The sequence below is a fragment of the Pseudopipra pipra genome, chromosome 8 (genome assembly GCF_036250125.1).
Source record: "Pseudopipra pipra isolate bDixPip1 chromosome 8, bDixPip1.hap1, whole genome shotgun sequence".
NCBI lineage: Eukaryota > Metazoa > Chordata > Aves > Passeriformes > Pipridae > Pseudopipra > Pseudopipra pipra.
In genome coordinates, this window is record NC_087556.1 from 9,937,646 (window position 1) to 9,956,928 (window position 19,283).

Genomic DNA, 19,283 nt, shown 5'->3' on the forward strand with positions numbered 1-19,283 from the left:
ACACTAGTACACACTAGAGATTGGAGAGAGCTGCTGAATCACAGCGAGGAAACAGCCAAAGACAAAACATCCCATCACCAAATGTAGAAAGTTCGTAACAAATCACATACCCACTGGCATCAGGCTGAATCTGCTGCCTTGTGAGGAGCCTTCCTGCCCCCAGGGCCATGCTGCAGTGGGCTGCAGAACACTATGGGACCCTGCCCATCCCCTGTGCGACATGGCATCCTGCTTCTCACCTCCTCTCCTTCCAGCCTGGTGTTGTCCAAAAACCACATAGCCCTTCTCTTGACTTGCAGCCCACAAAAGGGTCCATTTGCCCATCCTAGAAAGCCGCCTGGCTGCCCGTGCCCTTTTGGTCATGCAACAGGCAATGACAAGGCATTGTTGCAAGCAGAAGCACACTATGCACAGAAGCACCTTTTGCAGTTTTTTTTTTTAATTTATTAACAAAAACCTTTGAAGTTGAAATACAGAGTAACTTGGAAAGAGTCTTACAACATAGTAATAAAACATCTTTATTGCCTCAAATATAATCTCTAAGACTATAAGCCTGTAATTCCTATTAAATCTCACTTAATTGAATGGTCTTTATAGGCTTTCCTCATTAGAGAATGCACACTGAATACTGGCTTTAAAACAACATCAGGAAGACAGTAGTATGGAAAATAAACAACAAACTTTTGGAACCTCAGGAAACATTGCAGACCCTGGCAGAGACACAACCAGCAGAAGGCATGTGCTTGCACAGGGCAGCAAGAGAGGGGTTGGGGGCTGCATGTCCCCTCCCTCTGACCAGTTCACAGTTAGGGGATGAGGACAAGGTGACTGCACACAATACCAGAGCCTTGGCCTCAGGCCACACTGCCCCAGGGGTGGGGGATAAGCAAGAAAACAGTGGAGAAAAGGAGAGACATGACAGGAGAGGTTTTGGGTGCAGTGCTGCTGTCATGGCCCCCAGCTGGGACCCTGCTGTACCTCTTGGCTACAGCTCCTGGCTCAGCCCATGGGTAACATGAGCCACGGTCACCCTCTGGCTTCTAGGTGGATTGAAATTAAAAAATACAGGATTTTCCCTGTAAGTGGGTAACTTCTTATTCAACCATCTATCCCCTAAACTGATGAAGTCCTACTGCAAAAAAAGGAAATTTTTCCAGCTAGTGGAGTGAGAGGAGATCTGGAGTGCCAGGTCTGCTGGTTCAACTGAAATGACAGCTGGAGAACTCTCAGGAACCCTTTGAATTAACACAGTGTCCTGTCCTGTTGACTTTGTTCCCCATCTTGATGTTCCCAGTGTCAATCCATGACAGCACAGCTTCTCTGCAGGGCCAGGGCTCAGGCAGAAGGTGCAGGGTGCCCAGCTCAGGCAGAGGGTGCAGGGTGCCCAGCCAGCCCTGTCCATTCTGCCTTCTTCCCAGCCTGACGCCCAGCTGAAAAACATCTCCTCAGAAACAAACATGAGGGAGAAACCGTGGGGTAGATCCAGTGAAAAAAGTGCTCTGCCCTCAGGGGCTTTTTACTGTCACATAACAGAAAAAAAGTGTCAGCTACCTTCCCACCCTCCCCCCCTTCCCATTAACTATTGCATAATTCACTCAAAAATACTGATAGGACAAACCAGAATATTTTACGGAAACCTCATTTTGCACTCACCAGTCCCTGGAACAAGCCAGGAGAGGTGATGAAATATATTCCTTGACACCTTCTGCTAGCAGTGTACAACACCACATGATCTTTCCAGACACTTCCCTGACCAACATATGCGACTTTCCAGCACTTGTCTATGTTTTTCACTTATCATTTGACTCTCAGTTTTACCTTGTCTTCCCTGTGGATTTATCCATGTCCTTCTCCTGCTGGGCTCCTCCTTTTTTGGGGCTCAGTGTCAGAAGGAGCTAGTACTGAGAGTGCTGCTACTGAGCTTCTGTGCTCCAATCTTGCCCCAGCTGGTCTAGGGAAGGCTGAAAAGCCCCTCCTGTCTCCTCCTCAGCAGCCAAGTCCGGGGCAGAAGCAAAGCGCAGCATCACGTCAATGCACTCTGGCAAAACCCAGCATAAGCTGCAGGAAAATGAAGAACTTCTCCAAGTCTGCCCGCTTACCTTTTGGGAATGAAGGTACTCAGGCCGTGAGCACATCACTCCGCCAGTTGTTGCAAAGCTTGTTACACCCTGAGGACAGGGCAGTGTCACTGCTGTAGGAGACCTGCGCATTGACTCGGTGCTCATGCCTTCAAAAGCGGGTTTGGGATTTGAAGTGATGGGATTTTGGACACCTCAAACCCACCTGCCAGACCAGCTCAGAAGGAGCATCTTCCAGGGCCTTGGCTGCAGAGCATCTTGTTTGAAAACCCAGGCTCTGGGTAAAGACCTCCAAACTGGGGGCAACCTGAATCCCTGTTCACTTGGGGAGACTGTGGCTGGTGTACTCAGCACCGTGGTCAGACAGCTGCAGGGAGGGAGCAGCAGTGGGACACGGGCTGAAGGAATTGCAGTCGCGACTGGACACAGACCACAGCACTTCTGTGGGTGGGGTGACTCTGTAGCATGTGGTCCTGGTGGAAGGTGAGGGGTGGCTATCACAGTGAGGAGCTGCTCTCGGTTCACAGGGTGCTGACAGACAGGGGGAGGAGCACAGCACATAAATACATCCATGCACAGCCGCAGTCTGCAGTCTCTGGGGGCTGCTGAGAGCACCTAGATGTGGGGCTCCCCGGTAGCTGCGTTCCTCTTCTCAAACCTCATTTTGAGCTCTGACACGAGGGCATTGTGGGTGCTGCTATGACCTTTCTTCTTTGGTGGCTTGATTATATGCTTGGGAGTGAGGGAGCCGGACACGGTTGGTACCCGCCACCCTGGGGCATCGCTCCTGGGAGCCAGGGCAGGGGGTGGCGGGGGCAAGGGGGCTGATGGTGGCACGGGGGGAACTTGGATGTTGTTGTTGCTGTTCTCATTGTTCTCAGGTAGGCTCTTGACATCATCCTCAACGACAAACTTCTCCGCAGCATTGCTGGGCCTCTTGAACTTCAGCCACTCCATTCTGACTGTCCGGGATGGCGGGATCTGTCTCTTTTTTATGATCCTTCTTACCGGCATGATTTTGCTGGATCGCTTGTTGCGCCAGAACATGGCAGTAGAGATCATGATAGTTATCAGCACCATTATGCCCATGACACCAGCTAGCACTCCTAAGGCTTTCATGGGGTTATCTTTAGTTTGCATCAAAAAGGCGGCCATAGGCCCTTTGTGAAGAGTCTGTAAAGGAGTACAAAGAAAACACATGACTTACTCTAGGGGACAGACAATGACCCAGAAATTTCATTTGTCCAAAATATGTAACAAGCAGGGCTGATTGAAGTTGTCTCTAAGAAACTTGAGAGTCAAAGAGCCAGTCCAAGGGTGGAGAATTTAGACAGGGCTGGAGACTGGGCAAATGAATACTGTGAGGTAGATGACTGTTGAACACAAAAGCTTACAGAAGTATTGCCACTAAATTAGGACAGATTCCTGCATGTCACCACAGTGCTTGTTTAACTTGCAAGAACAGAGCACAAAAATAATTGGCTCAATTACTGAGCATGGCATTGAAAAGAATATGAGAAAACTTCATTTTGTAAAATGGCAGTGTACAAATGAATAGTTAGCAGGTATGTGCTGCATTCTGTTTTCACGTACTCTTTTACAGACATAACAAAACTCTTCGAGGTAGGGGAGATGAGTAGAGCTAAAGAGCTTTGTTTTCAGAAAGAAAAGAAATAAGAAATGACATACGCTACATATGGCATATTAAGGACAAATGAATGGCCAGTTCACTTCCCAGGTTAGCACACTGTACGTCTCGGAGGTCCCCGTATAATTTTGCGGATTTTGCCCTGCGGGTGGAGCCTGGATCTTTTCACACTTTTCCAGTACATGATGGTGGAGATCACCATTGTAACAGAAATGGTGGAAAGGACGCCACTCATGCATATTCCAAATATTGTCCATGGACGCTTCTTGAGGCCTAAAATATAGGATTTTACCCTGGACTTGATCTGGAAATATCAAAAATAAGAGAAATGGTCAACCCTCACATGGTTATATATGAAAGAGGCCAGTATCTATTATAAATACAGCTGGGGAACTAGACTGAAATGTGTACAGGATTGAGAGCCTATAAAATAAAGAGAGCTAAGTGTTGAACTAGGCACAGGAGAAGAGGCAGTTGCAAAGATGTCGAACTGAATCCAGAAATACTAAAAGAAGTTAGGAAGCACGTATAAACACCTGGCTGATTGGGGAATAAAGGGTAGCATCATGGCACATAGATTAGGAATGGACCTGACCTAGAAACCAAAAGCAGAGCAGCCCATGACTTTGGTGGAGCTTAGATTCACATCAGCTTTGCGGATCTGCATTTCACGGATTTTTTTGTACTTAAATCCCATCAGATGACAGAAATTCTACCCTGGTTTACTTAACTTCACATGAAAGTCAGATGAATTAAGTGTCAGATAAAACCTTGCTGAGTACATGGCCTCAAATCAGTCCACTTGTTATGAGTGTTGTCAAGATTTATTTTGTAGCGAGGCACTGACGGCTGAAAAGCATAGGACCAACACAAGGAGAAAGATGACATACATTTAAGAAGATGCTGTATCTCACTGATAATTATTCACTAGATATTTGAAACCCTTGAATAAATGGTATGAGACAGAAGTACGTGTTGCTAGTGTACTACAGCTGCAGGGGTAAAAACTGATGAAACTTGTAGGGGCAGTTTCAGCATTTGGCTTCTTTCAACCCCCTGGTCTCAGCAAGTTTGTCACCTATTCAGAGCTTCCAGTGATGAAGAGATAATTAATACCAAAACTAAAACTATTAACAGTTAGCTGGTTCAGCCTCTCTTCTAGTTACTAGACCTGTACCATACAAACCTTTGTCTAGAATTATCCTTGAATAACAACTCTTTTGTAATGTCTGCATAAAAACATCAGGCATTTGGTAAGCACACAGTGGGAGAATTCCTACTTGTCGTGGCCGTGACACTCACAGGATAAATAGGAGGAATAAGCCAGGAATTTCATCATCTTAGCCAGCCTTCAGAGAGGCTTATGGGAAGTGCATTTGTCACCAAAAAAACTGCGTTCTTGTCTGTGTCATCACTGTGGCCCAGTCAATTAATACCCAGAACAGCTCTGAGAAAGGTCTGAGCACATTCTAATAGTGAAAGTCCGAGAGCATTTGGACAAGTCAGCTGAAGCAGGCTGGCCCTGAGCACTACCTTGTACCTTTAAAACACCTTCAGATCCTTTTGTCAATTACCAGCAGTTCCACGGGGCTGGGTCAACAAATAGTGTCACTTTGTAATTGCTGAAGCTGTTGTTTTTTCATGAGAGGCATGCTGTATTTTGAAGAGTATATACAAAAGAGCACATATAAAACAAAAGCAGATACATAATGAAATGAAAGCTGCCATATCTCTGTGGGCCAGAAGCTGAAAGAAACATTTTCTTTCTTAACAGGCATCACAAGAGTTAAAATACCACTGCTCACAGAATGCTCTGCTGGTTTTTTGCTGTGGCAGTTTCTCCAGAACCTTTCCTAATGCATGGGTTGCAGCGAGCAGAGCAAGTGGGCCATGTATCCAAAAGCTGGACCCAATAGGAGTGCGTGGTTGAGCTGTTCAATCGCAAGACCAGCTAAGGCTCACCAGCTATATTTAAAAGTCTAAGTAAGCAGACGAAGCTGTTAAGAGATCAAGCTATTGCAGATTATTGTACATGTGGCACTTAGGGACATGGTTTAGTGGTGGACTTGGCAGAGTTGGGTTAACAGTTGGACTTGATGATCTTAAAGGCCTTTATGATGACATGTCTATGATTCTATTACTGACAACTCAGGCTGCGTGGACTTGAGCAAGTGGATCTGTGCAATGAACCAGCTGGTTCTGAGGACCCCACATCCACACATTCAGCATTTCTGGGGTTTTGCTCCAGCCTTGTTGCAGGGATGGACTGCCTATTAGCGCCAAGGCACACTAAGTGTGTCTCCAAATACATTTTCATCTGAAAGAAGTCCACTTTGTATGCTTGGAGCTATCTGAGACACAGGCCATCCCACAGCATGTAGGGATGATGAGGAGATTTGCTTCAGAAGTGACTCCTGATCCGAGGTAGAACACAAGCTGCCCCTACAGTGCTTATCCCAAAGTGCAGTGCTATCACCATATATGAAAGTTGTGTTTACATCACTTTGTAATACAAACACCAGCATGGGGCAAGACTTCTCAAACCAAAGCAATCTTTTTTCAAGTCCATGGAACCGTGGAAAGAAGAGTCTAACTGCTCTGCAAATGTGGCGAAGGCTGTTTAGTGTCATCAACCATAGTTCCCATGGTTGCAGAGTCAGGATTAGAGGAGGACATCTCCGTGTTAACTCATAGAAGATTTTTGTTGAACCTTTCAATTAGGACAATCTAAAACTGAGACTCACCAGCTATATTTAGAAGTCTAAATGAGTGGCCAAAGCTATTAAGAACTACAGATTATGCTGTCTAAATATGGACTTAAGCCTCAGTCCATGAACAGGTGTAAATAAACGCCCCCCTATATCTGCAGAACCTCTGTGGAGTCAAGAGGCAGAGGGATGCCCTCATGAGGCCAACCTTCATGATCAGGAGCGGGAATCAGCTCCAGGTTTCTGAGTAAGACATAAGGATGAAAAGAGAGTGGCTTTTCCAGCAGGTGTTTTTTAATCTGTTGAGAAAGAATAGAAAATAACCAGATGCCACTCAATACCAATTTCCATAAAATCAGACTCAGTTAAATTAAAAGGCCTCTGGATTTTTTTATCACTGCATTGTTCCAGGAGAAAAAGGTCCTTTTGGTGTGCATTACTGCTGAACTTAGCCACAAGGCATCCCTCTCAAAGGGCACAGTCTTGTGCTAATTGCAATGGTAAACGTTAATTAGAAAATACGCCCGTTTAATTCCTTACTGTGATTAACACTGCAGGAAACCTCTAGAGGGTGCATTCAAAAATACCCTCCTTATCCAAAATCAGTAATATATAAATGTCCACCAAAGAGCAAAATAAGAGCCTTTGTACAGCTAGAGCACAGGGGGAGGAAATGTACATTTGTAAGAGCCTCAGAGAAAGAGAGTGTGTGTGTGTGTGTGCAATATCCCTATTCCAACCATATTGTTTTCTTCACAAAGTGTTAGCAGTGACTGGGACACACTGTCCCTGGGACACAGGGAATGAGCAAAAGTTTTGTACACTGGCACTGCATCTCACACACATGAAAACCGAAACCTGTTTCTGCAAAAGGATGTGATGCTGTTGGATAAAACCAAGCCAAACCAAGCAAAACCAACACAAATCATTGTAAGCAATGGAAGAAGTAATGGAGACATGTACAAAAGCTTAAGGAGGATGTGACATCAGATTAGTAGTCCAGATCCTGCTGAGGAGACCTACTCAAAGAAAGAAGATGCTGTTGCTATCTCAGGTTCTGTGTTGGGACTTGGCATTGAGAAGAACATGGGAAGAAAAGAAAAACTGAAAAGAATCCATGTCTTCCCAGCCCTCTCTGCTTCCCTTTAGACTTTATCAGGAGAGGCGCTCCCTCACTTCCTGCCAAAACTGTACCTCTGGAGGGGAGAAGAGAAAGCATAGAGGGGGCTTCATATAAGACACATTCTTTCATCAGGTGCTGCTGTTGCTTCAAGGGCTAGAAGGAAATCCAGGAAGCTCTTTATCCCAAAGTATCAGCTTTGCCGCCTTCTCCCCCAGCAGAGGAGGTGTGGGGCACCCTCTCTGCACTCCACACCCATCAGCTCTGTACCTTAGCCCCACATGTTAATGGAGAGGTTACCAGCTCATCCAGGAGGGCAGGGAAGGCTGAAGGTCAACAGCAGAGACAGTGCCTGGGTCCACTTGGTGCCACGCACTCCTGGAATGTGCACCCTGAGAAGCCTGGAAGCAAGGCAGGGAGGGCAAGTGCTCCCACTGCTGGCTGCGGGCGGCAGTTCTTATTTGTTATATAAACCCCACCACAACTTATGTTTCCGTGAGAAATCAAAGTGTTAAGCAGTTTTTTTTCCTTTACATGTGTAGGAATGGCTAAATCTCTAGACTTGTCAGAGACCCAGCACACACAGCCCCCCAGCTCCACGTGGCAGAGCCTTGCAGTGACACGCTCTGCCCATGCCGAGCTCTGTCACCTGCAACAGGGCTGGCTGGCCCCAACAGGCAGCCCCTGCTAGGGCAGACCCAAGTCCTCTGGCAGTCCTGGTGGGACAGGCACTGACATCAGGGACCAGGAGATACTCCTGTGTTGCTGGTGGCCAAGTTTATCTTGCTGATGAGTGCAAGTGATCTCTGCGGACACCTTTTACCTTGCAGCAGGCTCTGAACTGTATACAAGAACAATCACATGAATGTGGTTCACAAGGAGTAACAGCAGAATAAGAGGAGATGGAGAAAACAGAAGAAGATTGTAACAGAGAAAGGAGCAGTGGGAGCACTGTGACCAAACAAAGAGATGGCCAGCTGCTATCTGTAGGATGAGATTAGTATCTTTGCCCAGTATGTGTGTGGTCCAGAGACTGTCAGGCTAATGATGTGTTTCTCATCTACTTTAAAGCCCATTTCCTCCCTGCTGGTACCTACTTAAAGGCATGGCAAGGCGGTTACAATAAGTAAGAATCATGCAAGCATGTGCTGCACACCATAAATCGCTGCTCATTCTTTGGCTGACACAAAAGTTGGACTAAAAGGAGACTCTCAACCTACACGGTCTATCTTTTAGAGTCTTCTTTTTTCATCTGCTAATAATACTTCAGTTATTAACTCACATCTGAAATTCTAAGTACTTTAAAGTATTTCTATAAAGTTTTTTTTAATTTTTCCTATGTCATTTATGTTGACTTCCACAACTACTCTGATTTATTTCATTCTGGTCCCAGCTACTTTCCACTCATTTTTGTAAGGAAAATGATTTTTTTCTTCTCCTGAATGAAAAAAACACCAAAAAATTTAGCAGTTAGGATTTACCTTTACTCTCAGGAGTCTATAGTCCTTAATTTACATCTATCTCTAACAATCAGATACAAGAAACTCATCTTCCAATCACATTATGCTCCTACCTTTGTACCTTTACAATATTTCTGATCAAAATATCTTTTACATCTGTGGCTGTAGAATCCAAATTCACCACAAGGTTCTAGAAACACTTTACAAAACAGAGCTAGCAACAAAGTCTCAGACAGGGAGCAAGCAATGCCTGCCCTTTGGTGCCTCTCAGGGATTGTCTCACATGAGGATTTTTCTAAAACATTTGCTTACCTCTTCTGTGATATCGATCTTCAGAACTGCCGTGGTACTGAAGGACGGGGAGCCTCGGTCTTTGGCCTGTACCACCAATGACCATATGCAGTCTTTGTTTTTTGTGATGTTGTGGATGATGTCCAGGGAACGAATATAGGATTTCAGCTTGATTTCCCCAGTGCTTTGGTCTATATCAAACACGTTGGCTGGGTCTGCTTGCATGATGGAATAATCCACAATATTGTTGGGTTCTTCTGCATCTTGATCTATAGCCTGGGAGGGGAAGTGTGAAAAACAAAGGTGTTATTATTTGTATCTTTGCCTGAGGACAAAAAGCTTCTGAACATTCACTTCTGATAATATCCGTGCCATGACTGGGCTGGTTTTATTTTATCTTGGAAGCTATGCTACATTTTCTAGTGCAAAACAGCAGGTCTAGAGTTCTTTTTGTATAAGTGATTTCTATGTGAGATTAAATAAAATCAGAGGAAAAACTGAACTATAACCTATCTGTAGAATGCAAATGGTCCACTGTGGGGGCACTTCTTACACAGCGTGGAGGACAAATGTGAAGTGATAGAGAACAATGAAATTAGCTCCATGACATAAACTACAGCTGCCTTAATTTTTGTGCTGTGGTATTTATTATACTAACATTACATGTTGTGCAATCAGGCTTCACGATACGCATTCAAATATGTGTAACATAGGATGTTCTGCTCCTTTGCCTATGAATTGTTATTGCATTTTTTTACCTTCTGTTCCACACTGGATCAATGAATACATTTCTACAAAGCAAAGAGAAATAAGTCGTGTGGTTGAGCACGAAGGGTGTCAGGAAGGTTAAGTATTCAAAACCCATCTTATTTGGACTTCTTATGATCACTATATAGTCCTCCACCAGCTGATGGTTCAAATACTGTAACAGTATTTTATGTTTTGCCTATGGAATTTATTTCTCCTTCTCAGCAGCCTGTAAATACTATAATTCACACTTTAATCCATTTGTTACATCCAAATGGATGTGCAAAATAAAGCTGCAGGAAAAGCCAGCTTTCAGACATTCATCATGACCCTTCAGAATAAACAGCAGAGCTGGGGCTTTTCCAAAGAGCTCTGCTCGGTGACACACAGTGCTGTCCCTCACCTCTATCTTCACCGGTGACCCAATGATCATCGTCTTTTCCTGGATGTTTTCATTGAACTCTGGAGAGTGGTCATTGACATCTAGCACAGTGATAAACACTTCAGCCAAGCTGTATTTTCCATCTGTGTCCTCTGCTTTCACATAGAAATTATACTTCGAGTTCACTTCAGCATCTAACACAGCCCAGGGCTGGGTGTAAATTATGCCTGTTGATGGGTGGATTAGGAACCTGGAAAAGAAGCAAGAAAAGACTTTTGGGTTTTTTGGTCACTTAATGCATGCTTAGAGCCCAGCTTTGCCTCAGGCTGTAAACACTGAAATGCTGTGCCCAAAGACTGGTTCTCTTCACCTAACTCCTGTCTGGCTGATCTTTCCAAATCCTTTGCTCTACCTATTTTTTGTCTAGTTCCTTTAGGTTTGAAAATCAGAGAACTATCAGTGTCTTGTGTGTTTCTATCTGTTGTGCATTAGCCATTTTAGCTGCATTTTCTGTTAAAAGTCTTTGTCCTCAGTAAATGCTCGGTGTGACGGCCTTCTCCCAGAGTGATTTCCTTGCATTAAAACATTAAGCCTATTTTTACTTTTTTTTTTCCCCCCCCAGTTTAACAGTACAATGTATTAGATCACGTCCTGCATAAATTAAGATTTATTATATCACCTGGATAGCTAAGGGAAGTGTGTTACATATCATAGTTAAGCTCTTCTCAGAATGGTAAGAAAAATGTCTGCTCTCAAATCTCCCAAACTGCAGGGCAAATTATCTTCTCCAAAAATAATCACTTTTCCATAGACTGGCACTGGGATGGAGTGGGTGTTCAGATTTATCTGTTTCAAGTTCAATTCTACACATTTGTAATTACTGAGACACTGTCAAAAGTGTCAGCCCAAAGCTTGGATTTATAGAGAGGATACCAATGCAGTGTCTTTTTAAAATGGACTGCTGATGTGGACTCCAAGCAGTAGGGGTTTTAACAGATGAAAGCTTTTATATACCCCTTGATTAATGTACAGGATAACAAAATATTTTCTGTATTCCCACTGAGAATCCAATTGAAAGTGATTATAAAAGGGGCACTTAGTAATCCAGAATCTTCAGTTATTCTCATTACCCTATTAAATATAGACACAAATTTTGATGAGAGCCAAGACCTGGAGGTGGAAATAGCTGTGCAAACTCTAGGTAGGAGACAGTGCCTATGCTAAGTACCTCCTTAGCACCCGACCCAGTCTAACCATGCAGAGAGTACTCTCATCACTCCCATTTCAGTGGAAAAATAGAAACACTCCCACTGGCAGCTTGGATTACAAAGATAAAATTATCAGCATAATGTTTTTATCTTCAACAGTTAACACTGTTTATCTTACTCTAGTACAATTCATTTTTCTGCCTGTGTAACTGCACATCCACTGATGTAACACCCAAAATATAAAACATCATACCTCTAATTGAAATTCTCAAATTTGCATCAAACTGTGTGTTCAGCAGATCTGGAGATGCTAGAACTAGAAAATCAATCCAGCCTTTCAGAGCTATGCCATTCTGGCACAAGAAAATTAAAGAATACTTTAGAAGGAAGAAAAAAAGTCTTCACATTATGATTTCCTCATTCAACAGCATAAGAACAGCAAGTCTGAGCATCCCCATAATGCCAATCAAAATAAAGTTGCACTTATATTTTTTCTCCTAAATCCTTTGTCAACAACCTTCACAAGCTTCTTTGCACCAGCTGCTACATTCTAAACCTAAGAGGTCTGCCTGCATGACATGACCTTTTCTTGCTTGTCTCTCTGCAGTTAGCAGCTAGCTTAAAGACTTAGTGAAGAGGCTGAAAATAATCCATCGTGGAAATGCTCCTATATGTGTATCCTTCTGGCTACAGAAGAGGTTCACCCTTAACATCTTGGATTTTGGACTTTGATTGTGTCTCCTAAACAGCTTTCACCTTTACAAGAGGAGTTCAGCTTTAGCTCCACGTGGATAACGTGCAGAGAAAAACGGATTCTGGGGATGAGTGCCTGAAAAGCTCATTCATTTCCAGTGTTCTGCCCTGCAGCCCCACCACGTCCAGGAGCTGCAGGATCCAGCAGTAATATCTGTGACAGCCATGTCACTGATGCCAGCCACATCTGGGAGCCCCAGCCAATGGGCCAGATGCTGGGATGGACCACGCTGGGATGGACACAGCGACAGAGATGTTCTCCCCCAGAACTGTCCCCCCAGAGACAGTGAGAGAGTGGTAGGCATCATTACCAAATCATGCAGGCATCAGATTTTTTTCTTCCCTGATGCAGGACTATTAGGTTTAAATATAACATCCAAAACAGCTGACCTCCAAAGCTGAAGTTTATATTCTTGAATGTCTTGTCTTCTTTGATTTATTTTGACAAGAGTTGAAACTGAACTATTTGTACAGCCATATGGACAGGCAAGAGGAAAGAACAAGGGATTTTTTTTTTCCAGAACTGACTTTTCACAATTAGGCCAAACCCTCCTCTTTCTCTTACAGGCGTTTTTCAAATAGTGATTGAAAAAATCCTGTATGTAGATATTTCAGCTGTCTTATGTGTCTTTGGGGGTTTGTGGATAAAATTCCTTGGGTTCATGAAGCAGATGTTTAATGATCACATTAGTTCTTCTGCTGTTGTTTTCAGAGAACTCACAAAGAACATGGCATAAATGTCCTTGGAAATGAGCAGGTCAAGAATAAGCATGTTAGTTTTTTCTAAAATTCCTTAAAACCTCTGCTTAGAGATTATGTATTTTCATTTCTTTACGTATTACTTACAGATCTGCTCCTGTTCCATAGATAGAGTACTTGATTTCTCCCCAAAGCCCTGAATCTGGATCTGTAGCCTTAAGAAAAGGAAAACAGAGTCATCCTTTACTGAAATGCAAAACCAAATGTTTCATTTCCCTTTTAACAACAGGCCATGAAAAACCCAAATGCATTTCCTTCTTTTTGTCATCACACTTTTAGTGGGAAATCACATGAGCAAATATGCACAATCTAACACCAGGAAATGTCACTGCCAGTCCCAGGAATGCTGTTCAGATGCTGCCTGTCCTTGGTGCCTGGGGGCTCTGGCAGGGAGAGCAACGCTAGATGGCCCCATCCATCCACAGTTACCTAATTCTCCTTCGACAGAGATGGAGATAATCTCAATGATGTGAACACACTGTCCGCTCTCAAGCCTCCCTAATTATCAGTTAAACATTAATGAATATTCCCTAGGCAAAATTATTTACTTTATATAGAGTATTTTTAAGCTTCTGCCTGTTTAATTGATTCAATTTAAAGTAATGCATAACAAATGTTTCAATCTATACACAATATTTCAGCTTTGTTTATGTTTTAATCACTCTTGTGCCTGTGTGACTTTTAGTAACGCAAATACTATGTCAGATGATATCTTTGTTTCATACTCTTGTTGGCTTCCTCTCTTAGCTCAGGATTAGGAAAGCTATTGATTTGGCAGCAGCTATTTCCATAAGCTCTTGCCTCTCTGATAGCTCTGAGGAGGTGTTATATTATACTGTTGTATCTGGCCATCAAAACTCATGGTGGCAGTGGCTGATTCATTCATCTTCCTGTTTAAATATTTGAAAACTGGAACAATGTCTTTGATTCCTGCATGGTTAACATAACACACCTGCATCCCTACTGATAGGGGTTGTTTTGTTCTTTGGCACGAGCTTGTCAGATTCTCTCACCTCACCATTTTGACCACAGCTGACTTTAGTACTGTCTAACTTCTCCTAAAACATTTGCACACTTGGGGCTTTCTTCCAGAATTGCCATTCTGCGTACTTGGAGCATCTTAGTTTTTCAAGTATATTTGTGAATCTGGGTCAGGTTGACAGCACATGACTAAATTTTACATAGACTCCTCAGCTACGTTGTCCTGTGAACTTTGGCTCAGAATGGCTAGTTTTGTTGTTTCTGCAAACATTTTTTAAATTGCTTTTTTTTTGCTGCCCACCTCCTAGAATTTTTTATTCCTCTTACCTCTAAGATAGTGATGTTTAGAAGTCTCTGTTTTCTAAAGCTTTCCTATTAGTTTCCTCTAATAATATTTTCTGCACTGTTTATGTCCAACTTCTTTTTTGATTCTTCCATCCCCAAAATTTGACTTCAGCACTTTGTTATTCTGATTATTTAATTTTCTTTCTTACTTGTAGCCAGCCTGTGCTGGAGATCTCTGGCAACCTGCCTCCACCATCCTTACCCATGAGACCTGTGCAAGGTGACTTGCATCACCCATTGAGCCCCAAGTGGCCAGCGGCTTTTTTGGCTGTGTGACATGAGGTCTGCTTCCAGTCCCAGCAGCTGCAATAAAGAGATACAGCTCACACTGACAGCTGGAAATGTTCCTCCACCACACAGGGCCCATGTAACACCCTGACTTTCTTTCTATGAAAATGTGAGATAACTGGAAAATCTATAGGCGTATTTTTCCCACTATGAGAAGATACTTACATACGTATCATATGTTTGTCCCAGCCCCAAACATTTTAATGTTATGTTCCTGCCTTCATTAACTGTTTAATTATGCATTTAGCAGCCAGATTCCTCCCAGGAGGAGGAGACTAATACCTACTAAGCAGCCATGTTGTTTTCTTTTTACTCCTACTTAAGCAAGCAAATCCAGTAAATCCAATTCTGCTTAGCCATAACTGAATCTTCCCACTGGACACTGATTTGGCTGGGGCTTTCTTAATACTCACAGGCCACATGATTTGTCTTAAAAGCAGATGGCCTTTAATTAAAAAACAAAGTAAATTTGTTGTTCTGGAAAACGTTTACCTAAAACCTTATTTTTTCCAGAAGTGGGTTTTTTTTTGTGTGTGTGTGTGTATTCTGGAAGGGAATTGGAGTTCAGTCTGGAAGCTGAATAGTTAGTAGGATTTACTACTTGCCTCTGTCCACTATTTTTAAGGTACTTGAACAGTCTTCACAGAAACACAGAAAAGAGAGCATTTCTTAAGAGGTGAATGAAACTTACTGTAACAGCAACCACGTTTGAGCCCCCTGGAGAGTTCTCAGGGATCCTGGCAATGTAGTAGTCAGAGGAGAACTTAGGGACGTTGTCGTTGGTGTCCAGCAAGCGAATCACTATGTCAGCCGTCGAGCTGAATTTCTCCGGTGTGTTCACCTCTATCGCAAGAAGCTAAGGAGAGAAAACCAGGAAGTCAGTACAAAGCAGCTATTGTTTTTTTACTTAAGGAGCTTCCTCTGCCACCCGTGGCTCTCTGGTGCCTTTTAGCCTGGTTGGACCAGACAGCCCAAACCCAGGGAGATGACGAGCTAGGTCAGCATATGGCCTAGGCGTATTAGATTTCATGTGACAGACGTGACTGGTCATAACTAACCAACACAGCTGGAAAAGCCATAACAGAGGTAAACACCCATCCCTGGGCAGTTCCTAGAAATTAGGGAGACATAAGCACTGAATTATTTTGAATAATTTCGTAACAATCCCTTGCAGAAGAAGCAAAAGTTCTTCCTCAGGAAAGAAGTCAGGACAATAAACCGCACCAAACAGGGTAAAGAGATGAGAGAACCAGTGCTCTGGGATGTTTGGAAGCAGCATTACCCCTACCCCAAATGCTGGATGGTCAAGCATCAGGCACATACAGCAGAATCCCACTTCCCAAGCTTTGTGAGAATTTCTACTTATCAGACTTCTTGGGACTTCTACCCTCGCTCATACAGATTAGGACTGTATCAGATACCCACTGGGGATTTTGAATTGCTTCTCTGTCTCTGAGGAGAACAAAGAACTCTGGCATCCCACATTCTCCTAACTCTGCTCATCTGACTGGACAGGCAACCACATACAGCTAAACGAGGGATGGGGAGAAGCCAGCAGCATGGAGGTTCTGGCTGGCTGTCAGCAGAGCTTAATGCTAGTGACAGGCCTAACTGATCCTCAGCTGAGGGTAGCTGGCACTGTTTGGTTAGCAAGTTGGGTTCTCACATTGCCCCTTAACGCTCGGCTAATTGATGCAGGGAAGAGCAGCCACCAGAGAGAAGGAAGAGGATAACCCAGGCATCTGGCATGTGGTATTTCTCAGTAGGTTGAGCTCTCACATCCCCACTTGAGAAGAGACCCAAGCAAGTGTTTGGTGAGTCACTTCCAAAGCCACAGATAAGCACTTTTCCATAGGACTTCAGCTACTTAGCACAGAATGTTTTGTCTCCTGTTCTTAGTTTAACATAAAAAACATGATTATTTGCTCCTTACTGAGCAAAATCTGCTAGATGTGGGGAATGCCAGTAAGACACCTGAGCTGGTAGAGCATCAAGCTCAGGTGGTGTGTGGCTGAGAAAGGAAGAGCAGCTTCAGCAACAGAGAGGCACCAGGACCTTCACAGCCTCTGCCTCAGGTGTCTGTCCCTGTTGAGTGTGTGCATCACACAGAGTCAGCACTAGGACATCAGTCCTGGGCTCTGTCCTGGCTGCATCTGAATGACTAACACCATAACCATGGTCTAATGTTTGGTTTCCATGGCTGGGCAGAGACCTAGTTAATGCAAAGCATGTGGGCTCTAGGACCCTACTGGTGACAGCACACCAGTAACAGACTGGTGAGCAGGACACTAACTGAGACATGACAGGCTCAGCTGAAAAATCTGGCTGCACAGGTTTTAATCACTCGCCAGGCCCTCAGACTCTCTCACCATGGCACAGCTCCATATGATGCTCAACAGCAGTGGCACTGCTGACTGGCCTGGGGGGGTACACACTGTGCTCCAGTCCCTGCTCTGCCAGACTCGAATGCCTCTATCATCTCGAGGTGACAGGGAGGGTGGGGAGCAGTTTAAGTAGACAGGGAAAAGGCTATCTCAGTATCATCTCCAAGGGCTGCTCCTGCTGTGCGAACATTTATGGTGGTTGGAAATAAAGTGTGAAAGGGTACTTGAAGAAATTAATCTCAAAGGATTGCTTGCGATTACTCAGGACACATCTGCTCTAAAAGGCGAGCCCGGTCACTGCATCTCTGTGCTAACTTTTGTGTTTAGGAGTCTCAGGTGGTGCCACAGCAAAAGAAATCTTTGAAGGGACAGTTATACACACATCAGCAAAAATCTCCCCATGAGCAATCTCAGCTCCTAAAGCAGCACAGAGATAAAATCTTAGTGCTTATCATGCATGTGGAGCTATATCTAAATTATAATATCTGCAGTGAAATAATCTTTGTTGCTGGGATCAGCCCATCTTAGAATACCTTATGAAAGCTTAGTATTTTTACTTTGTTTTCTACACTAATTTTTATTTCCTCTCCTTTTAGCAGCCACAGTCCAGCTATGTCAACATGCTGAAAACATCTTCCTTCAGGGAGGAATTTTTGTCAGCTTACTTGCCTGCAGTATCTCATGCAGATCTGTGTTGTTTGTTTTATGCAGAGAGGAAAAAAAATAGCATAGAACTATTACTCTGCAGGACTACATATCAACTTTTAACTCAATATCCAGAAGAGCAAACTGACATGCAATCTTAAAAGTGACAGGTAAATTTTTAAATAGAGTTTGATTTGGCAATTGGAGATAACAGCAGCCTCATCTGGTCCCTCTCTGCAGGAGATGTGAGTGTCTGCAGAATGTCCAGGCTCCTGACAAGGCACAATGTACTCTAAGCTGAAGGAGGTGGAGGCAGGAGGTCTGGCCCACAAAGCATGTTCAGCTCATGACAAGATGGGACAGCAATATCTGGCCCCCATGACAGAGGAACTTGAGATCTAAGAGGCCAGGCTGGAGGCACATGAATTACCATAGCTGCCATACCGCTTGAGCTCTTAGACAGCTGAAAATGAAGGAAGTCCTGACTACTAATTACATGTAAGAGGTAGCCCTAAATGGAAGATAGATTTCTCTAGTAGCCTTTGCTTAGGAAGTTTTTCAGTGCATCTCCCAGTTGAATTAGCTTTAATTCCACTCTGGCATTTTACTCTTCAGAAACAAACCAGAGGAGAGGGACCATTGCTTACAGGAAAAAAAAACCCTGAAAATAACTTCTCAAAGCTGCTGTAAGATACACATTAAAGAGAAACATTAAAATATTTCATCCAAAATTCTAACCAGAATTACTACATTAGCAGCTGAAACTGGGTAGGAAGTGATTTGAACTTTTCAGGAAAATGAAGACAGCAATGAGGTCTTTATAAAGTATTTGCTACTATATATTGCTACCATATCATCCAACTGCACCTTCTCCATTTGGAATCTAGACAAAGGCTGCACTTTTGAAGCAATGCCTTATGGTCTCCACTAGAAATATTTTCTGAAAATCTTTCTCCAGTGGAAATAATTTCATTAAAAAAAAAGTTAGCAACTGCTTAAGCTACAAGAATATATATATATACTTTTTCCTGGTAATTAATTCTTTTGGTATTCATGGAAATCACATTAACTACTTTGATTTCTATTAGTATTCACGAGGAGGCCATGTGTAACTCCTTTGCTGATCTTTCGGTAGTTTAACCTGAATAAATGTGCACTTATTGTAATTAGTTTTGGTAGCACTTTATGGCCCTTTCAGAATCTTTCACTTTAATACAGTAATGACGCCTCATATTTTTGTAGCATCTGTAACCTATGAAGCTCAAAATGGCTAAGGAACATTACAAGAGAAGATGTGAAACGTACTGCAGTGAAACTTGCTAAGGACACAAAGCAAATCATATAGGAAGGGGGAAAACAAAATTCAGGAATTTTGGCTTCTGGACCATGCAAAAAATTCCACTTTCTGTACATTACAAAACTAGCATATGTAAATACTCAACTTGATAACTTTGGCATTTTTTTTAAACTGATTGTCTATGCAATT

At 43.3% G+C, this 19,283-nt stretch overlaps 1 protein-coding gene across 1 annotated transcript in view; it reads right to left on the reverse strand.

Annotated features, from left to right (window-relative positions):
- Window positions 1–440: 440 nt before the first annotated feature.
- CDHR1 (cadherin related family member 1) overlaps window positions 441–19,283 on the reverse strand; it is a 72,511-nt gene continuing 53,668 nt past the window's right edge. The window contains exons 15-19 of the mRNA XM_064662512.1: window positions 15,460–15,624; window positions 13,242–13,309; window positions 10,456–10,684; window positions 9,327–9,581; window positions 441–3,251 (exon numbers count right to left, since the gene is read on the reverse strand). Of these exons, the coding sequence (XP_064518582.1) occupies window positions 2,694–3,251; window positions 9,327–9,581; window positions 10,456–10,684; window positions 13,242–13,309; window positions 15,460–15,624 (1,275 nt within the window). The 3' untranslated portion in view covers window positions 441–2,693. The remainder of the gene's footprint in view (window positions 3,252–9,326; window positions 9,582–10,455; window positions 10,685–13,241; window positions 13,310–15,459; window positions 15,625–19,283) is intronic.